General features: G+C 42.6%; 1 protein-coding gene across 4 annotated transcripts in view; it reads left to right on the top strand.

The window, feature by feature from the left end:
- Positions 1-21,036, top strand: part of CRYBG3 (crystallin beta-gamma domain containing 3) — a 142,598-nt gene that overhangs the window by 79,914 nt on the left and 41,648 nt on the right. For 2 of the 4 annotated variants that reach the window (XM_030581399.1, XM_030581408.1), the window contains 5 exons: positions 3,624-3,760; positions 5,186-5,300; positions 6,949-6,984; positions 8,018-8,151; positions 11,506-11,632. In XM_030581399.1, the coding sequence (XP_030437259.1) occupies positions 3,624-3,760; positions 5,186-5,300; positions 6,949-6,984; positions 8,018-8,151; positions 11,506-11,632 (549 nt within the window). Of the gene's footprint in view, positions 1-3,623; positions 3,761-5,185; positions 5,301-5,843; positions 5,955-6,948; positions 6,985-8,017; positions 8,152-11,505; positions 11,633-21,036 lie in introns of those variants that run through there. The other 2 variants (XM_030581426.1, XM_030581417.1) reach the window with 2 other exon arrangements.

Here is a 21,036-nt window from a genome sequence, read left to right as displayed (position 1 = left end):
GCGTTCTTTGATAGGATAACGAGCCTTGTGGATAAGGGAGAAGCGGTGGATGTGATATACCTAGACTTTAGTAAGGCATTTGATATGGTCTTGCATGATATTCTTATAGATAAACTAGGAAAGTACAATTTAGATGGGGCTACTATAAGGTGGGTGCATAACTGGCTGGATAACCGTACTCAGAGAGTAGTTGTTAATGGCTCCCAATCCTGCTGGAAAGGTATAACAAGTGGGGTTCCGCAGGGGTCTGTTTTGGGACCAGCTCTGTTCAATATCTTCATCAACGATTTAGATGTTGGCATAGAAAGTACGCTTATTAAGTTTGCGGACGATACCAAACTGGGAGGGATTGCAACTGCTTTGGAGGACAGGTTCAAAATTCAAAATGATCTGGACAAATTGGAGAAATGGTCTGAGGTAAACAGGATGAAGTTCAATAAAGATAAATGCAAAGTGCTCCACCTAGGAAGGAACAATCAGTTTCACACATACAGAATTGGAAGAGACTGTCTAGGAAGGAGTATGGCAGAGAGAGATCTAGGGGTCATAGTAGACCACAAGCTTAATATGAGTCAACAGTGTGATACTGTTGCAAAAAAAGCAAACATGATTCTGGGATGCATTAACAGGTGTGTTGTAAACAAGACACGAGAAGTCATTCTTCCGCTTTACTCTGCGCTGGTTAGGCCTCAACTGGAGTATTGTGTCCAGTTCTGGGCACCGCATTTCAAGAAAGATGTGGAGAAATTGGAGAGGGTCCAGAGAAGAGCAACAAGAATGATTAAAGGTCTTGAGAACATGACCTACAAAGGCAGGCTGAAGGAATTGGGTTTGTTTAGTTTGGAAAAGAGAAGACTGAGAGGGGATATGATAGCAGTTTTCAGGTATCTAAAAGGGTGTCATCAGGAGGAGGGAGAAAACTTATTCACCTTAGCCTCCAGTGATAGAACAAGAAGCAATGGGCTTAAACTGCAGCAAGGGAGATTTAGGTTGGACATTAGGAAAAAGTTCCTAACTGTCAGGGTAGTTAAACACTGGAATAGATTGCCTAGGGAAGTTGTGGAATCTCCATCTCTGGAGATATTTAAGAGTAGGTTAGATAAATGTCTATTAGGGATGGTCTAGACAGTATTTGGTCCTGCCATGAGGGCAGGGGACTGGACTCGATGACCTCTCGAGGTCCCTTCCAGTCCTAGAGTATGAGTCTATGAGCCGCATGTGGCTCCGGAGTCACAGGTTGGCCACCTCTAATTTAGATAACCCTGGGGGACTGTCCAAGTTACCTCAGCCCCTGGGCCAGAAAGATGCCTAAAATCTCTGTAGTGTTGACTCCTCTTGCCTCCTATGTTTGTTAGAGGGTCCTCAGAGACCAGCTTTACTTCTGCTGTGCCTGTGCCAAGGGAATTCTCACCACTCTGCTTATGTCCACGTTCCCCGTTCCCTATTCCCATTCCCTCTCCCCCCCACCCCCTTAGCAAGGATGATTCCAATTTGCCCTCCACTTCCTGTTTGATGCCAGTTTATATAGTAATATTCTCAGCTATACCTTAACCAATCATTTTACTGAAATTTAACTAACCAGTCCTAACAAATTTTAGCATACTGTAATTCTCTAACCAATTATATCCCACTACCCTAATTAACTTACACCTAGCAAAATTAGTTATACAGCAGACAGAAACAATTAGAGAACCAGACAGATTAACAATAGAAAAGTGGGAGCCATAAAGATAAAACACTACAGAAATGAGGGTTTCACAACCACAACCATTGATAAGTGATTTTTTGCCAGACAGGATGGGGGGCAGGCAGCTCAGTGGTTTGAGCATTGGCCTGCTAAACCCACACTTGTGAGTTCAATCCTTGAGGGGGCCACTTAGGGATCTGGGGCAAAAAATCAGTACTTGTTCCTGCTAGTGAAGGCAGGGGGTTCAACTAAATGACCTTTCAGGATCCCTTCCAGTTCTATGAGATAGGATGCTATTAAACTAAGCTTTCATTAACCATCTTAAGATCTGTTTCTTTATCTGGTGGTGATGGACAGGATCATCTTCCTAACAGCCTAATACCACCTTATTTCAGTGTGACTGATTTGGAATGTGAGGATGTGACTGTACACTTCCCAGTTTATCACTGCCCCTGCTGCTTAGCCAAAGGCCTTAGCTTAAGAACAAGGCCTCAGATATCCTACTGGGAAAAGGCCTATGTGATTTTGATTCTTTGTTTTTATACTCCAGTAACTAGCTAAGTGATAAAAGTATACCTAAGTTCTTAAAGTATAGGCCTATACAGTCAGGCCTGAATATCTGTATTCTAACAGTAGTTAACTCCCTTTCACTTCAGACTGCTTTGCTGAATCAGGTCTTAAAAGGAAACCTTACATTGAGCTGTGGTGTGTCAAAAGCTGTTTTTTAAAAAAATAAAAACACCACTGGTGCTACATTTTACATGCCTGTTGAAATTACCATAGTTAAAGACAGTTTCTGCACATTTCTTGGGAAGAACTGTGAGACTTGGCAAGCTCTTCTCCAGAACTGATAGGCTAATGGATAGGAGCTCCAATGATAAAATCCTAGTGCCCCCATCTTAACATGTACTATATAAAGAAAAAGCATTATGGAGCTACTTGGCACTGGAAACATTTGTTTTGGCTTTCACTTTCTTTGCCTTTCTCTGGAATGCTGCCCTTTTATTTAAAGTAACATAAAATTGAATTTACACAATTTGAGGGCATAAGTCATATGCATTGCAAAACTTAATTACAGGCAGTCCTAAATAAATTTCGGAGGTAGTTATAATTGAGGCCTTGTTCCAGGGAAGCATCCTTATAGTACACCTTTCAATTCCAGTGAAATCCAAGAGTTACTTATGCTTAAATAGGTGCCCTTCCTGAAATAAAGATGGACATAACCATGTGCTTAAATTCTTTCCTGAATTGGGATCTGGGTTTGTATGTAATATTAAATCTGGAATCTTTTTTCCTTTATTGATTTAAATTATTATACACTAAGCATTAAACTGCTCATCAACAAGCATGCCTGATTCTAAATTGTGCAGTTAATGTATTTTTTAGACATATTTAATGTAACTCTACACACAGCCATAATTACCTAATTTATGATGATACTGAAAAGGAGCCATGAATATGTGTATGCTATTCTTTAATGAATACTTATTATAGAAAATTAGAAAGCACCACTGAATCAAAATGTAGTAAAAAGAAAATAGTGTAATATCACAACCAGTTGACTTCAATGTTTTCATCATAAAGTTGTGAAAAATCCAAGAAGTCAGAAAATATATTTATATATAAATAGCTTCTTCTCTTGGTAAATATGATTTAATAAAAGCATATTTAGGCTGAGATTTTCAAAGGAGCCCACAAGATTTAGATGCTAAACTCCCATGGAAAGTCAGTGGAAGTTGGAGGCCTAACTTCTTTAGGACTCTGAAAATTCCAGCCTTAATTTTTAAAAAGTTGTACTGTTCTGTAGAACCCAGAGTTATTGTGTTAAAAAAAAATTGAAATAAACATAGCTTTAAAAGGAAGGACTTGTATTTCTATCAGTACTGGCAAACTTTCCAAATGTAGTTAACCTTTACAGTCTGATTTGTTTCTGCAGGATTGCAGCATTCCAGAAATAGAGTTTTGCCCACAAGCTGGAACAGAGGGGTTTCCTGTCTGCATACAGAATGCAGTTGCCAATTTAGAAGAACTGGAGGTTAAAAGCACCTTTTACATAATTGTCAAGTCAGGAGTGTAAGTATTCTTTACTAGTAGTTTGTAAGCTGGTGGAATGACATAACAGCAAAAAACACTTGCAGTCAAAAAGGATTTTTCTTAGGGCATTATATTTATAAAAATAAGTTTTAACGTAAATCCCTAGTTTGTTTCAGCCCAGTTCTATGATTCCTTGGTGTGCAGCCTGACTCTCTCAAAGGCATTCTCCCTCTGTTTCCCTATCAACCAGTCTTGTACACCTTTCCTTGAGCACCTGTATAAGTAGAGGAGGAAGCTCAGATAAAGTCAGCTTCTTGTTCACTAGAGACCAGTAGTGTCCTTTTACCCAACCACACTGTTAAAAGCACAACAGTGTGATTGAATTCCAGAAAATAAATATTGCCTCAATTAAGCACTCCTGAAGCAGCAACTGTGCCCTAGTCAGAAGGGCTATGCAGAATGATCCAAATCCAGACTCCGTCACCAGTCCAGTACTTCGTGTGTTTAGCAGAGGGAATATGTTTGTCAGGCAGGTGCACAGAACTTCCCGGTCCTTTTGTTCTAGAGTGAGATGTTTTCCTCCTTTCCAGAATCATTATGGAGTGACAGGAGTCATTCCATGATTGGGGTTGAAGCTAGCTTCTCATTATGAATCTAGCTTCCCTGAGGTTCACATGCAACTTCTGATCCCCAGGCAGAATATTCTTTTGAAGTTTGGAAAAAAATTAGAAAATGAGTTTTAAAGCTATGAGGAAAGGAAAGGAGACAAGTGTCTTACCTACAGTAATTTTTAATTGCTTACGATTTTCTAGATAACAAGTTTTAAGCACTTGATACTCCACATGCATATAAGCCCCCACCTCCATTCTCCATCACTATCCACTAGTCTCCTATCCCACCCACTATAACCCACCTAGTCTTTCCCCACCTCACCCTTACACACATACTTCCTTTTGACATGAGAGTCTGAAGGAGAGAGCCATGCTTCAAAGATCTTAATGTCAAAATATGAGCTCCTAGTTTTCAAATAAATGTAGTGAATGAACATATTCTAATAAGTCTGATGCAAAGCCCAGTGGAGTCAATGCAAAGATTTCTATCTTATTTTGAATCATCAGTTCATGATAAATTTTGATGCCAGTGTTGGTCTCCAGATATTTGTAGTCATCAGTAGTAATCTTTAGGTTTTGCTTATTCACAGTGTAACAAGATGGCCTTTTATGATAAGTGACCAATGTTTTCTTGTCTTATTTCTTCTGGGTTAGACATTAAAGGAATTTTAAATTAATTTTCTAAGATTGTAGCAATACATTCAAAATCCTAATGTTTAAATGTATTTTGTATTTAAGATACTTTATGTATCTGGTGCATATTGTCTAGCCCTGATGGATACAATCAAGAAAAGAATGTACGCTCTTAACATATTTGTTTTAAACAAGTCATTTTTTTTCCTCATTGCTATAGATGGCTTGCCTATTCAGACCCTAATTACAAAGGAGATGTGTTAGTTTTGGAAGAAGGCAACTCACCATCTGAAATTTCTGCAGCAGATGTGAAATCTCTGCGTCCCCTAAAAATGGTGAGGTTGTTGCGATTCTCTGAATGATGCACCCCATTTAATGATTTGGTCTAAGGATAACTTTGAGTTGAATATTCGCTTTACAGTTTTTTAGAGATTTTTGCATATGTAACATACATGTCAGGCAGTGGTGTATTACAATGCATTTGCCATTCATCTGAAAAGTTGCAGCGCTACCACCTCTGTACATTTAGAGCTCTCAAATAAGTCTAAGGCTGTATTACTTGGCACTGGGAGAAGAGATAGGTGCATGTTTGCAGCTCATACCTCTCTCAAGTGGGTCAAATCAGAACAGTCCAAGATTTGGGAAAGTTAAAATTGGGATTTCATATTCCCCATGTTTAGGAGTTTTTGGATATAGACTGTGGGTATGGTCTATTATAGATACAAAAATTGGATCCAGTTCTGGGTTTTTGGTCCATCTGCAGTTTGGGTGTTGTGGTGGTGAACTGTGTTGTTGCAACACAGTGATAGTGCAGATTGTAAGAGCAAATTTCTGTAAAGGTATAATCTTCTTCTTTTCTTTTCAATGCAAACTTCCAGAGCTTTGGGAATGTTCAAGTCAGAAAGGAGCACCGGGTTCCTCAGTGCAGTAGGACATCTTAGTAAAAGAAAAACTTGTGTCAAGATGATGTGGATTAAGTCTCTCTTTAAATAAGACCCAAAAATTGTGCGTTTAAGATTGTGCATTTTCTGTTGGAACCAACAACTGGTTATAAAAGGTTCTTCAGAAAACCTTTGCATACTCGTGCAGCTAGAGTCTGCTGCAGGTGCCAGGTCAGAAGAAATAATAACTAATCAAACTGCCTGGTAATCTTCCTGTGACTACGCATTGCATAGCAATCTTGATACACACGCAGCCTAATACTCCTTTGATGGACAACTTGTGGATATAAGCATGGAAAGAGATGGATACAGATACAATGGCATGTAACTTTAATGTGTACATAAAGGTTCCAAAGGGAGATTTTCAAAACTACAAGGGACAGTTACATGCCCAGCTCCCACTGAAAGTCAGTGTGAGTTGTGCACCTGCCTTCCATTTGTGCTTTTGAAAATCTCTCCCTTGTTCTGCAAATATGTTGAAGGATTACAACAATCCTTGACTATCATTTCCAGTATTGGAACATTGTTATTCATATGCGATGTTGTGCCTCACTTCATAGATGGCTTACATTGTTCTCATTCCTGGGATTTTACCCATCAGCCTGTGTTCTGGTGAAATAAGTTTTGATGTAAATAACTTTTTGGTATACAATCCCTACTGCTTTAAGAAAACTTGTAATAAATGTCGTACAGTTTTAAAAGTTACTTTAAGTTTTTTTTAATCTGATCAGTGATATAAGTGAGAGACAAATAAGTAGTAAATACTTGGATCTATAGTACAAGTAAAGACAAACATGTATAAAGTGGTGTTTGTTTTTTATTCAGAGGCTTGTAAAAACATTCTGTGTTTCTAGATCATTTTTATAGGTGTTCCTTGGTTTTGTGAATTATCAGTGTATTTAAATGTCAGATTCAACACAGACTGGAATCATCTAGTATAGCTGCAAGAACTGCATACTCCTCTAGAGTTATAAAATATACACATATGGAAATATAATTTCAAATTTCATGTAATTATTTATGTATGTATTTTATATCTTAGGGTGGACTAAAGGTACAAATGCCTATGAATGTTAAGGTAAGTACCAAACGTGCAGCCAATAAAAGATTCTGTGACAGGGAGATCCTGATTTAAGACTACTTCCTTTTCTTAGTGAGGAAAATACCTCTTCTCTATTGTCTGTGGAATATTCGATTAGGCATTCTGCATCTGCCCACTTCCTAAGAACAAATTCTGTGACGCTACACAGCTCAGGAGTTACATGTGCTTTGTGAGACATAAAAGTGGCAGGATTTTTTTCCAAGATAACTGAATGTCAGTTGTATGAAGAAGAATTTTAAAGGAACTACAGTCTAAAGTGAGTTTCTCCTGGCTGACACATCCACAGTCATCAGTGAACAAAGGATCCCTGTAGGTCAAATGTCTACTTCACCACATTCAAAAAATAAGAGAAAGGAAGTACACTCTTTCCCCTTCCCTTCTCTGCAAGAGTCAAATCATGATTGGGAGGGCCCATCTTCTGGAGCACATTGGGGTGTATGTGATTGGAGTCCAACTGAAGGGTGGGAAGGGAGGCCAGAAACGTTTTTCTTTGCTTTTGCTCTGCCCCTCCCTCACCCAGTTTCCCACAGAAACATATATATGGCCCCAGTTAACTTATTTAAAAAAATAAAAAAGCAATCTGTAGCCTGGCCAATTGCAGGCCAGAGCCATACTCATAGAGGGAGTTACTCTAGCACACAGTGCATGTGACGCTGATGAAGGGTGAACAGGTGAATCCAGACTGAGGAACCGTGCAATGAAAGAGGTAAGGAACCCATAGAATTTTCATGCACCCAGGCAGCTCTTCAAAGCCCAACTATACTGATAAATTTTCCTGTGTAGAGAAGCGCTTAGACAGCTTGCTAAGGCTGTGAAAATCATACCAGGGCTTGTCCAGACCATGGAGCAACCTGCAATCAGGAGGGCTCAGGAGACACAGAGCAGAATTTCCACCATGGTAGCTGCTGAGAAAAAAATTGCATTCCTCGACAATGCTGCACTATGTGTCAGATTTAAGTTTACTAAAAGTTAAAGTACTGAATACATTGTTTCAAACCAAATTCTCCAGATAGTAATATATGAGAGAAAAGATTTTGGAGGATGGGCCAAAGAGCTTTCTGGAAACATTGATGCTGTCCCAGCACTCTTTAGAAGTGATGAGGATTTCCAGGGAATTGGATCAATACGTGTCATTGGTGGAGTGTGAGTATATTTTATTTTTGTATTTAATGTTCACTGTAAATAGATAAATGACAAATTACTCTTTATAAGTAATCTAATTACAATCAGGATTTCAAAAAATAGTCCTAGGATAAACCACAAACATCTATGTCTTGGAACAAACATTTGTGGAGTGTCTATACTAATATATGCAAATGTGTTAAATAACAAAGTAATTGGCAATCAGTTAAGGTGAGTTAAATATAGTATAGATAATATCTCGTGTGGGCAGGGGAAGGAATGGATTGACTTTTTTTTTTTAAATCTTAGACCTTGTCTTCACTAGGAAAAAAGGTATGTGTTTAACTTGTGTTAGGTAATGCGTGGTAACTGACGCTAAGTAAAATCCTAGTGAGGAAAATATAGACAAGGCAGTTTGTGGTTTTCACGTGGGTTAACCCGTTGAAGTAAACCTTAGATTCCATACTCCTCCATTTGATCTACTAACTCATGTAAAAGCTGTAAAGTGTTTTGTCTTCACTAGGATTTTACTGTGTATCGGTTATCCATGCATTTGCTAAAGGTGTGTTAACAACTCATTTTCTTTTCCTAGTGTAGATGTACCTGGGATTGATTCTGTATTGTTCTGCCCATTATATAATTATTTATAGTTGTGCAAACTGGGTATAAAAAGCTACCATTCCAATTTGGTAGCATTTTAGCATACTTTCCGTGGTTATATAAATGATTGTCTTAACATGTAGAGACTGAGGACATGTCTACATTAAAAATGCTACTGTGGCACAGCTGCAATGTTGGAGTGTAGATACTTAATACAGTGAAGAAGGGGTTTTCAGATCACTGCAATAAATTCATTTCTCCGACAGGTGCTAGCTAAGGCGACAGAATTCTTCTGTCAAGCCCCAGTGCAGACACTACTAGGTTAGGCTGGCTTAATTACATAGCACAAGTGTAGACGTGCGGACTCACCCCTGCAGCGCCTCCTGCTGGTGACTTCCAGGAATTAGCTCATTCCAGCTCCAGAGCGCCCTCTGCAGGCCGGTCATCCGCCCGTCCTCTGGCCCCTGTGTCCCTCCCTGGACCCCAGTACCACTTTAACTGGGGTGCTGCCCCCTGGAAGTACCCCACCAATCTGGGTGTCCCCTCCCTGGGGAACCCCCAACCCACTATCCCCACTTTGCCTCAGTTTTGGCTACTGCCCAGTCTCCATCTAGCCCCCGTTCACTGGGGAAGACTGCAGTATCAGCCACTTATCATAGGCAAAGGGGTTTGGACTGGCTGCCTTTATCCACCTTCAGGCTGCCCCCCTGCAAGCCCAATACCTGGGTGGGCATAGAACAGGGGTCTCAAACATGCGGCCTGAGGGCCGTATGTGGCCCGCCAGGTTATTTTCAGGTATCTAAAAGGGTGTCATCAGGAGGAGGGAGAAAACTTATTCACCTTAGCCTCCAATGATAGAACAAGAAGCAATAGGCTTAAACTGCAGCAAGGGAGATTTAGGTTGGACATTAGGAAAAAGTTCCTAACTGTCAGGGTGGTTAAACACTGGAATAGATTGCCTAGGGAAGTTGTGGAATCTCCATCGCTGGAGATATTTAAGAGTAGGTTAGATAAATGTCTATTAGGGATGGTCTAGACAGTGTTTGGTCCTGCCATGAGGGCAGGGGACTGGACTCGATGACCTCTCGAGGTCCCTTCCAGTCCTAGAGTCTCTGAGTCTATGAGCCGCATGTGGCTCCGGAGTCACAGGTTGGCCACCTCTAATTTAGATAACCCTGGGGGACTGTCCAAGTTACCTCAGCCCCTGGGCCAGAAAGATGCCTAAAATCTCTGTAGTGTTGACTCCTCTTGCCTCCTATGTTTGTTAGAGGGTCCTCAGAGACCAGCTTTACTTCTGCTGTGCCTGTGCCAAGGGAATTCTCACAACTCTGCTTATGTCCACTCTGCTTATGTCTCCTCACGGCCTCCCTCTCCTGCAGCATTTACCTAGAGTGGCTCCGATCCGGCGCACACCAGGGGGCAGAGAGGCTGCTGCCTGCCCTGCCCCCGTGCTGCTCCAGGAAGCGGACAGAACCTGGAGGAGGAGAGGCGCAGGGGTGTGTGTTGACATTGCTTCAGGCACCGCCCCCAGCAGCTCCCACTGGCCACAGTTCCCTATTCCCAGCCAATGGGAGCTGCTGGGGGCGGTGCCTGAAGCAACAGCAACACACACCCCTGTTCCCCCCACATTCCAGCTGCTTCCCGGAGTGGCAGGGTGGGCAGGCAAGCAGGGAGCCTGCCCTGCCCCCAGAGCACGCCGGGCCAGAGCCCACCCCCCGAACCTCTCCTGCAGTCGAACCCCCTGCTTTGAGCCCCTTGCTGCACCCTACGCCCAACCCCCTGCCCTGAACCCTCTGCTGCACCCCTCCTGCACTCTGATCCCTTCCTGCATCCCACACCCCAACTCCCTGCCCTGAGCCCCTGCCATACCCCTCCTGCACCCCAATCCCCTTCCCTAAACCCCTGCCTCACCCTTCTTGCACCCCACACTCCAGTCAGAGAGAGACTGCTGCTTCTGGCTTCTCTGACCTTCTTATAAGACCCAGTTACTTAATTTGGGGCGTGGCCCCAGCTGCAGCCACTTCCCACAGTCAGCCAGGGTTTTACCTTGCCCAGCCTCAGCCCTCTGCAGGGCTTTTCCAACCCCTCCAGGGTCGGAGTGGGCGCTAACCCCGCTACAACAAGGCATGAAAATTTTTCACAACCCTGAGTAATGTGGTTATGCCAACCTAACTCTGTAGTGTAGAACAGCCCTGAGAGAATCAGGCCCTTGATGCATGTCCCAGGAGCTCTGTATAACAACTAACCAACCCACTGTTCCTTCAACCCCACCAAGATCTGCCACTTTATCTAACATTGCATTAAAAGCCTATAAAAATGAAGGTTCCTGCTAGAGAGATCAGCAGTGAAGTAGCTAGCAATGACATTACAATTGTCCTCAAGGTTTCCAAGTTAACTTTCATTAAAAAGATTTGGATGGTATGCACCTTATTGCAGTTATTATTTCATGTTGTTTGGAGGGTTTCACAAGCACTACATTGATAGAAAACTTAAATGCCAATACCTAAAGACACTACTCAAAGACATTATGGACCAGCTCTCTGGAAAACTTCATATTTTAAAAGTTATTGTTCTGTCTGTCTAGTGTGGGGTTATCTTTTTTTACAATAACTTGAACAGCTGAACTAATCTAAACCAAATGTTATAAAAAAATAAATCCATTTTTGTCTGCCAGACTTCAGCCCTGAAAAAATTTTTTCTTTTCCCCTTTTATTCTTGAAATGATGCTGTTGTACTTTTTCTTCTAATTGTTTTCTTTCCTTGTGGTTACTTTAGATGGGTTGCCTATGAAAAGGAATGCTATAAAGGCCGTCAGTACCTGCTGGAGGAGGGAGATTATGAAGATGTGCACTCATATGGGGGAATTAGCAGTGCCCTGTTGTCTTTTCGGTTCCTACAGGCTGTAAGTACCACTCCTGATTTGCTAGTCTGTTTCTTATGTCAGGCCTGGTCTACACTACGCGTTTAAACCGATTTTAGCAGCGTTAAACCGATTTAACGCTGTACCCATCCACACTACGAGGCCCTTTATAGCGATATAAAGGGCTCTTTAAATCGGTTTCTGTACTCCTCCCCGACGAGAGGAGTAGCGCTAAAATCGGTATTACCATATCGGATTAGGGATAGTGTGGCCGCAGATCGACAGTATTGGCCTCCAAGCGGTATCCCACAGTACACCACTGTGACCACTCTGGACAGCAATCTCAGCTCGGATGCAGTGGCCAGATAAACAGGAAAAGCCCCGCGAAATTTTGATTTTCATTTCCTGTTTGCCCAGCGTGGAGCTCTGATCAGCACAGATGGCAGTGCAGTCCCAAATCCAAAAAGAGCTCCAGCATGGACTGTACGGGAGATACTGGATCTGACTGCTGTATGGGGAGACAAATCTGTTCTATCAGAGCTCTGTTACAGAAAACGAAATGCCAAAGCGTTTGAAAAAAAAATCTACAGGCTACACAGTGCTGCGTGACAAGCGTAACGGGAAGCCAGAGACTCAAACGGACGCTCATGGAGGGAGGGAGGGGGTACTGAGGACTCCAGCTATCCCACAGTCCCCAGCAGTCTTCCAAAAGTATTTGCATTCTTGGCTGAGCTCCCAATGCCTGTATGTTCAAACACATTGTCTGTCGTGGTTCAGGGAATAGCTTGACAATTTACTCCCTCCCCCGCCCACGTGAAAGAAAAGGGAAAGAAATCGTTTCTTGACTTCTTTCAATGTCACCCTGTGTTTACTGAATGCTGGTGGTAGACACAATGCTGCAGCAGTGAAGAGCAGTATCTGCTCCTCTCCCCTCCGTGGTGACAGACGGTGCAGTAGAACTGGTAACCGTCCTTCTTATGAAACCGTGAGTGCTCCTGGCTGGCTTCAGGTGAGGCTGGCCGGGGGCGCCTGGGTGAAAATAGGAATGACTCCCGGTCATTCCCAGTAGATGGTACAGAAAGGCTGGTAACCGTCTTCATCATAGCAACTGGGGGCTGAGCTTCAATCAGCCCCCTCCCTTTCATGTGAAAAGAAAAGATTCTGTACTGCCTGGACTATCATAGAAGTGGGATGCTGGGCTCCTCTCCCCCACACTGCTTAATGTCCTGCCTGGACTATCATAGCACCGGGAGGCTGCCTCCCCCTTATTTTATGTCACTAAAAACTCAGTGTTTCTTATTCCTGCATTCTTTATTACTTCATGACACAAAAGGGGGGGGACACTGCCACGGTAGCCCAGGAAGGTTGGGGGAGGAGGGAAGCAACGGGTGAGGTTGTTGCAGGGGCACCTCCCGTGAATGGCAAGTAGCTCATCATTTCTGTGGGATCTGACACAGAGCAGGTGTGCTCTCTGATACACTGCTTCTCTAGTACATTTGCCCCATATTTTAGGCAGGACTGACTCTATTTTTAGAAACCATAAAGGAGGGATTGACTCGGGGAGTCATTCCTAGTTTTGCTTTTGCGCCCCCGGCCGATGTCAGCCAGGGGGCACCCATGATAGCAGCAGACAGCACAGAAGGACAGATAACCGTCATCTCATTGCCAAATTACACTGGCAGCTGACGGTACAGAACGACTGGTAACCATCTCTGCTATCACGCAAAAGCAAATGAATGCTGCTGTGTAGCGCTGGAGTATCGCCTCTGTCCGCGGCATCCAGTACACATACGGTGACTGTTTAAAAAAAAAAAAAAAAAAAAAAAAAGCTGAACAGGCTCCATGGTTGCCGTGCTATGGTGTCTGCCAGGGCAATCCAGGGAAAAAGGGCACGAAATGATTGTCTGCCGTTGCTTTCCCGGAGAAAGGAATGACTGACGACATTTACCCAGAATCTCCCGCGACAATGATTTTTGCCCCATCAGCCACTGGGCTCTCAACCCAGAATTCTAAGGGGCGGGGGAGGCTGCGGGAACTATGGGATAGCTATGGAATAGTTACCCACAGTGCAACGCTCCGGAAATCGACGCTAGTCTCGGACTATGGACGCACACCACCGAATTAATGTGCTTTGTGTGGCCGCGTGCACTTGACTTTATACAATCTGTTTTATAAAACCAGTTTATGTAAAATCGGAATAATCCCGTAGTGTAGACGTACCCTCACTCTCTTCCATTTGATGCAAGTTAAGCATGGATTCATAGATCAAAAGAGATTATTTTTCATTCATTTTTGTGAGGTCACCTCATGTTTGGTTGTTTCCCGTCTCTTTCCCTACCCAACCACATGCTTGCAGAAGAATTTCCTTTTTTCTTTTTTTCTGCACTCCCATCTGTACATTGAAAATTCATGTTTTGTGGGGAATGATATAGGTTCTAGGAGGTCCTTCTTCAAGGAAAGAATGTATAATATTACAAAATTCCTTGCCCAGCTACAGAATTTTCCAAAACCCTCCATACAAGAAATGTCACTTTTTAAGAGTGAGACAATGCATCTTTGTCCTTGTTTGGCCCCATCACTGTAGTATCTGAATGTCTTTTGTGTGCTGCCTTAGCCACTTTTTTTTTTTTTTTTTTAAGTATGGTGCTTCTGAACATGTGCTGTGTTGCACTATCTTGCTTTTGTTTATAGTTGCTGATTTTCTCATGATGCAAAACTACATAGGGTGCAGGTTGCTGTTTCAGCTGTTTAGACTAGAATAAATGCAAAAGTGTGATTTTTACCTATGAGTACGTGTAGTGGTTCTTTATTAACATAAAATAGCTTCTCAACACAACAGCTGTTGCAAGCCTTACAATGGTATTACACTCTGCCTGAGTGATTTTGTGCCAGAAGATTTTGGCCGTAAAAATTATCATAGTGAGAAAATTCCTGTAACTAAGATGTTGTTAGTAGGGACGATAATGAAGTGCCAGTGAAAACTGAACCGCAGTCTGATGTTGGAAGAAATCTTGGATGCTTCATGGATTAGAAAGACATGAGATTAGAACATCTTTATTACTTCCTTTGTTCAAGTATGCTTCTGTTTAATTTTAAAAGAAGCATTGTAAGCAGCTGTACAAGACTGTTTCCTTCTGAGAATTGAAGAGCGGCCACTCTAAGATTACATATTGCAATGCAGTATCAAATGAGCCAGGAACATTTGTTAAAATGATGGCACAACTCAGCAGAAAGCTTACAGGGAGTGGAAGAAAGGCGGGATTAGCAAGGGAAGCTACCATGGTGAGGTCAGAACATGTAGGGATTAAGTGAGGAAGGCTAAAAGCCGCATTGAACTGGACCTTGCAAAGGGAATCAAAACCAATAGTAAAAGGTTCTACAGCCACATAAATAAGAAGAAAACAAAGAAAGAAGAAGTGGGGCTGCTATACACTGAGGATGGAATGGAGGTTAAGGATAACCTAGACATGGCCCAATATCTAAATAAGTACTTTGCCTCAGTTTTTAATAAGACAAGTGAGGAGTTTAGCGACGATGGAGGGATGATAAACGGGAATGTGGATATGGAGGTGGATATTACCGCATCTGAGGTAGAGGCCAAACTTGAACAGCTTGATGGGACAAAATCGGAGGGCCCGGACAATCTCCATCCGAGGATATTAAAGGAACTGGTGCGTGAAATTGCGAGCCCGTTAGCGAGAATTTTTAAGCAATCGATAAACTCGGGGGTTGTGCTGTACGACTCGAGGATTGCTAACGTAGTCCCTATTTTTAAGAAAGGGAAGAAAAGTGATCTGGGTAATTATAGGCCTGTTAGCTTGACATCTGTAGTGTGTAAGGTCTTGGAAAAAATTTTAAGGGAGAAAGTAGTCAAGGACATAGAGGTCAATGGTAATTGGGACGAACTGCAACATGGGTTTACTAAAGGTAGATCGTGCCAAACCAATCTGATCTCCTTCTTTGAGAAGGTGACGGATTACTTAGATAAAGGAAATGCAGTAGATCTAATTTACCTCGATTTCAGTAAGGCGTTTGACACGGTTCCGCATGGGGAACTGTTAGTTAAATTGGAAAAGATGGGGATGAATATGAAAGTTGTAAGGTGGATAAGGAACTGGTTAAAGGGGAGACTCCAGCGGGTCGTCTTGAAGGGTGAATGTCAGGCTGGAAGGAGGTTACTAGTGGAGTCCCTCAAGGATCGGTTTTGGGACCGATCTTATTTAACCTTTTTATTACCGACCTTGGCACAAAGAACGGGAATGTGCTAATAAAGTTTGCGGATGACACGAAGTTGGGGGGTATTGCTAACACGGAGAAGGACAGGGATACTATTCAGGAAGATCTGGACCACCTTGTGAACTGGAGTAAGAGTAATAGGATGAAATACAATAGTGAAAAGTGCAAGGTCATGCACTTAGGGATTAATAATAAGAATTTTAGATATACGTTGGGGACGCATCAGTTGGAAGCGACGGAGGAGGAGAAGGACCTTGGGGTATTGGTCGATAGCAGGATGACTATGAGCCTCCAATGTGATATGGCTGTTAAAAAAGCAAATGTGATTTTAGGATGCATTAGGCGAGGTATTTCCAGCAAGGATAAGGAGGTGTTAGTACCGTTATATAAGGCACTGGTGAGACCCCATATGGAATATTGTGTGCAGTTCTGGTGTCCCATGTTCAAGAAGGATGAATTCAAACTGGAACAGGTCCAGAGATGGGCTACTAGGATGATCCGAGGAATGGAAAACCTGCCTTATGAAATTAGACTCTAAGAGCTTGGCTTGTTTAGCCTGGCCAAAAGAAGGCTGCGGGGAGATATGCTTGCTCTATATAAATATATCAGGGGGGTTAACATTAGGGAGGGAGAGGAATTATTTAAGTTTAGTACTAATGTAGGCACGAGGACGAATGGGTACAAACTGGATATTAGGAAGTTTAGACTTGACAGTAGACGAAGGTTTCTAACCATTAGGGGAGTGAAGTTTTGGAACAGCCTTCCGAATGAAGTAGTGGGGGCAAAAGACTTATCTGGCTTCAAGACTAAACTTGATAAGTATATGGAGGGGATGTTATGATGGGATAGTTTAATTTGGGCAATTGATCTTGGATTATCACCGGATAAGTCTGCTCAGTGGTTTGCGGGGAGATGTTGGATGGGATGGGAACTGAGTTACTGCAGAGAATTCCTTCTTGGGTGCTGGCGGGTGAGTCTTGCCCACATGCTCAGGGTTTAGCTGATCGCCATATTTGGGGTCGGGAAGGAATTTTCCTCCAAGGCGGATTGGCAGGGGCCCTGGAGGTTTTTCGCCTTCCTCTGCAGCGTGGGGCATGGGTCGCTTGCTGGTGGATTCTTTGCAGTTTGAGGTCTTCAAACCAGTTTTGAGGATTTCAATAACTCAGTCCTGGGTTAGGGGTTGTTATAAAAGTGGATGGGTAGGGTTCTGTGGCCTGCCTTGTGCAGGAGGTCAGACTAGATGATCATATTGGTTCCTTCTGACCTATAAGTCTGTGAGTCTATGAGGTCTATCATATAACAAGTGTAGTGATTACTGTACAGGTAATGTGAAAGTAAGACTTTTTTTAGAGCAGTGACATCTCCTGCAAAGAAGGATCTGCTAGTTTTGCTAGGATTGATAGAACCTGCATTTCAGTGTATTTTTCTGCAGCTTTCTGAAGAAAGGTCCCCAAAAAAATACCAGAGGAAAAATGTTTGATATTCACCACTGAAGTTCTAGGAATTTTTTGTTTTAGATTTAGGCATGAAGTATTGTAATCTATACCCACTTCAGGCATCTATTTAGCACATTTTGGACACTTGAAAAGGTAGGATATTTATAAGAAAGAAGTGTAACTGTTACTATATTCTGAGATACAATATTACTGATTTAAACATAATTATGTGGCAAACCTTTTGAGGTGTGAAAAGCTTTAAGCATTCATGAATCATTTACTATTTGAAAATATATCTTTCTGCCAGGGAAGTTGCTGTTCTGAATCCTCTTTATCATTACTCTTTTGTGTGTTTTGTTTCTCGTTGTGAAATGGAGATTTACCTAGCAATTCTCTTGTTGCACATATAAAGATTCAAAATATATGTGGAATGCTGTAGGAGTGTTACACTTGTGGACAGATCTTTAGACTGATGCTACTGTATTTAGAGTAATCTTTGAAGTTGCCACTACACTCTCACTTTACAGCGCTGCAACTTTCGCGCTCAGGGGTGTGAAAAAAACACCCCCCTGAGCGCTGCAAGATACAGCGCTGTAACGCTACACCCATAAGGGATGTGGTTTACATGCAGCGCTGGGAGAGCTCTCTCGCAGCGCTGCCGCTCCGACTACACTCACACTTCAAAGCGCTGCCGCGGCAGCGCTCTGAAATTCCAAATGTAGCCAAACCCTTTTTTTTCCTAGGCTTATATTCACCTTTGTGACAAGATAAGCATCTCCACATAGCTGCATGCAGGGTGGAAAAACTTCAGCAGGGTTGAATTTAAGGGGTGCTCAGGTAGGAAGGAAGGCACCATTTCTCAGGGGCTCAGTTTGAAGTAGGGAGTTGGGACTTCGTTGTGTCTGTGCCTTAATTTAAATGTCTCTGAGTTCCCAAGAGTAGGTAGGCAGGAGGTCCCATTTCCTTTTCTTACTGCAGCATGAAGAATAGTGATGAATTTGGGCAGGACATTGTTTTTTCAAAGGCATCTGTGAATGCTGCATCAGAGGCCACGTCCAGACTACCCGCCGTATCGGCGGGTTAAAATCGATTGCTCGGGGATCGATATATCGCGTCTAATCTAGACGCGATATATCGATCCCCGAGCGCGCTTATATCGATTCCGGAACTCCATCAACCCCAACGGAGTTCCGGAATCGACACGGAGAGCCGCGAACATCGATCCCGCGCGGTGTGAACGGGTGAGTAATCCGATCTTAGATATTCGACTTCAGCTACGTTATTCACGTAGCTGAAGTTGCGTATCTAAGATCGATTTCCACCCCCCTAGTGTGGACCAACCCTGAGAGGTATCTGTCCACAGGTGCACAGTGTGCAGATACACAGACTGCTGAGTCAAACAGCACTCTGGAAAGTTAGGTGAGCCTGGCCGCAGATGGTGGATATCTGGGGACGGAGTCACCTGTTCTCCACACAGACTCCAATTCAGTGGTGTTGCTCTGGAATCCCACTGCATGTGTGTGAAATCCCTTTGATCCTCAGGATTTTTCTGTTGACTTCTCAATGGTTTATTAAAGTATTTTTTGTTTAAATATTTATGCAACATCCTGAATTTATACTGTATTTACCAACAAGACTGATAATCTCCCAGCCTGCATTTATTACATTCTCTCTTTTAAATTTTTAAACCCAAACTTAGGCTTGGGAGTAAACACAAGAACTGTCAATCCTAAAGATACTTTTTTTTCTGGAAAGTTAGTTTATTGACTATAAGCCCTTAGAGTGAGCTTGCTGCTGTGATAATAATTATAACAAAAATGAAAATGTATTCATTCTGGGAAGAATAAAAATAAATACAAAGCATGAAGTGGAGAGTGAATTTAGAAAAGGAACCTAGAATAGTGAATAGCTGAAGGATTAGCCTTCTAATTTGTGATTAATTGGTGTGATCAAAACCACAAAAACTGTGGTTTCCTATATCTTTATGTGATGGGGTTTTTTATTGAACTTAAAAAAAAATACTTCTCTCGCAATCACTAATGACTTATGTTGAGGCTATTAAGAAACAACCTAGTGGGAATATGCATTTTCTTCTGTTTGTTATTTTCCTTAGTAGACTCCCTTTCAAGTTCTAATCAGTCCCAGCCTTTATCTTTTAAAACAAAATGAGATTGAGAATACTTTTCAACAGTGAAAACTGTCCTCTTTAAGACCTTAATTCAGCAAAGCACTTAAGCACAGATTTAAGTCCCATTGTTCATGCTTAATGTTAAGCATATATTTAGATACTTGGCTGAATAGGAATGGATTTACATGCATGCTGATTTAATTTGCTTGAATCAAGCCTAAAACATCCAGCATGTTTAGGTCAGTAAAACTGATGTCTTCAGAGCATCTAGCTATTGTACCATGGAGCTCTCAATTAATAATGTATTGTACAATATTTGTAGCTAGAAAAAGAGAGACAATGCTAACTATAAAAATTATATGATCAGAATAAAATAACTAATGCCACTAATGCCTGGCAGTTTGATTCAACCAATAGTTTGGGTTGTAAGCCTAAGGTTTGAGATATCCAGGTTCGATTCTCTACCTTGCCACAGACTTCCTTTGTGACCTGTACCAGTCACCCAGCCTCAAGTCTGTACAATGGGGATAATAGCCCTGCTCTACTTCATAGGAGTGCCATGAAGATAGTTATGGTAAAGAGTGGGAGACATTCAGACACTACAGTAATGTGGGGGAGGGGCTTATAGGTACCAGAGATAGATGGAGAAAAATTAAGATGTTCTGTCTGAGAACACTGTTTCTTGAGTTCATTTGACTCCAGCAATCACAGTAGGAGATGTAGTCTGCTGCAAATAAAGCTATTTAATCTTTTTATTTCTATGTCTTGGAAGCTCTTAAGCTATTGTCTATTAAAAAGCCATCCAATCAGCGATGTTAGCCCTATAATTAAAGGGTTCATTGTTTGTTTTATTTAAAATATGGGCAACAACTGTGGGACACTCTTTTAAAAATCATAGAATATCAGGGTTGGAAGGGACCTCAGGAGGTCATCTGGTCCAACTCTCTGCTCAAAGCAGGACCTCAGACAGATTTTTACCCCAGTTACCTAAATGGTCCCCTCAAGGATTGAACTCACAACCCTGGGTTTAGCAGGTCAATGTGCAAACCACTGAGCTATCCCTCTGGACTCTGTTATTTTTAATACTCGTACACTGTTTGCTTTCAGATTAATGGAAAAATATATACTGACATGCTTTTCAGTCACAGCACCCTCTGAAACAGTGGTCCCCAGACTGTGGGGAATGTCCCCATATAGGGGCATGGAGGAATGTTTGGTGGTGCCCAGGCCAGCCCCCATGGCGGGCAGGGAGGGAACGCCACCCAGCCCTGCCCCCAGCTCCACTCCAACCCAACTACAGCTTGGGCCCCGGCCCCTGGCTGCCAGCCCCGTCCTTGGCCCCTGGCTTCCAGCCCTGGCTGTGACCCCAGCTCTGCTCCCAGCCCTGCTCCCAGTCCCAGCTACGGCTCCATTCCTGGTGCTGGCCCCCAACCACAGCCCCATTCCTGCCCTGACCGTGGCCCGCTCCTGACAGCTGCTCCTGAGCACGGTTCCTCGAGGAGGGGGAGCATGGACAGGTTTCTTTACAGATAGTGGGCATGGCGGAAAAAGTTTTGGAACGTTGCTCTAAAACTCAGGAAGAAATCTCCTTTAGAGAGAGGCCTATAGTCTGCCTGGTCTAGGGGGAGTCTGATGAGAGTACGTAA

This window comes from Gopherus evgoodei, chromosome 1 (genome assembly GCF_007399415.2).
Source record: "Gopherus evgoodei ecotype Sinaloan lineage chromosome 1, rGopEvg1_v1.p, whole genome shotgun sequence".
In the NCBI taxonomy this organism is placed as follows: domain Eukaryota; kingdom Metazoa; phylum Chordata; order Testudines; family Testudinidae; genus Gopherus; species Gopherus evgoodei.
This window is presented reverse-complemented; position numbering and strand designations above follow the sequence as displayed.